Genomic DNA, 1170 nt, shown 5'->3' with positions numbered 1-1170 from the left:
CCATGTTGGGCAGGCTGATCTCAAACTCCTGACCTTGGGTGATTTGCCCGCCTCGGCCTCCCAAAGTTCTGGGATTAGAGGTGTGAGCCGCTGTGCCCAGCCCCCTTCCTTCTTCTTAGTCAATCCTCTCCCATCTCTTCTTCCTCTAGTCCCCTCACCTGATGGTCCTGGCACTTCATCATCCACCATCTCCGGAAGGGAGTACCCCGAGGTGCTAGGCTGCGGGCTCTGGTACTCAACCTGGGGATGTGGTTGACAGCTGGCCATGATCTCTCCCAAACTCTGTTCCCTCCCACAGAACCTAGACCCTGTTCTATCCAAAGCCTTCTTCCAGACCCTATAGGACCCAGAAGAGTGTGCTCTCTATTCTCAAGTCTGGGGAGAAGTCAGCAGTGGAGAACAGCTCTGAGAAGTGGCTGTTAACCACCTGAGCTCCTGAGTACCCACGGAATCCCATCCTTCCAATCAGGGAGGCTGGAATCTCTAATGTCATTGGTTGGTCCAACCTGGCAACTAGTTTGAAGAAAAACATGTGTAACTGCCAAGCTGGTCTCCTGTCCTGGAGATCCGGGATGAACGGTGTCTCCTGCCACTGTCCCAACCTCAGACATTGTCCAAAAGCATCTTCAGGGACTCCACATCCCTCTGTCCCCTGTCCCAGCAGAGGCTGTGTCCTCTCCACTCAAAGCTTAAAGTGTGTTGGGGTCTCCTCTGTACATGCCCATTTCAGAGTCCAGTCTGGTGGGAGAGGGAGCAGGGTGGCAAAGAAAAGTAGGGTAAGCACAAATGATGAAACCTTACAAGAGTGAGATTAGGATGTACAAGAGATCCCGGGTACATTGACTTGATGAAAAAGTTACCTCGAAGCACTCAATTTGGCAAAGCTTTTCTGCTGAATGTTTACTGACATACACTGTCCGAGATTCTAGACTGGGGTACATGCATCCTCTGCCCTAAGGCATCTTTGAGTCCAAGAGACATTTTGAGGACTGAAAATCATAGGAAACTGTCCATGAGCTAACATGTATTTCCAACAGTGTCCCCAGTTTCAGGGAGTCCGTGAATCACCTAAAGCCAGTCCCTCCAGTTCAGCTAAGAAACTCTAGTCTATATATCAAGTTTTGTATCATATGTATTGCTCTTAACTCAGAAATTTCCCTACCATTTATG

At 49.6% G+C, this 1170-nt stretch overlaps 1 protein-coding gene across 1 annotated transcript in view; it reads right to left on the bottom strand.

Annotated features, from left to right (window-relative positions):
- LOC108288682 (speedy protein E6-like) overlaps window positions 1–337 on the bottom strand; it is a gene marked incomplete at its 5' end in the record, with an annotated part of 8786 nt that extends 8449 nt beyond the window's left edge. Inside the window, 1 exon segment of the mRNA XM_037731106.1 lies at window positions 159–337. Within this exon segment, the coding sequence (XP_037587034.1) occupies window positions 159–337 (179 nt within the window).
- Between the last annotated feature and the right edge of the window lie 833 nt (window positions 338–1170).

The sequence above is a fragment of the Cebus imitator genome, unplaced genomic scaffold (assembly GCF_001604975.1).
Source record: "Cebus imitator isolate Cc_AM_T3 unplaced genomic scaffold, Cebus_imitator-1.0 Scaffold382, whole genome shotgun sequence".
NCBI classification, from domain to species: Eukaryota; Metazoa; Chordata; class Mammalia; order Primates; family Cebidae; genus Cebus; species Cebus imitator.
Note: the sequence above shows the minus strand (reverse complement) of the source record. Positions and strands in the feature narration are given on the sequence as shown.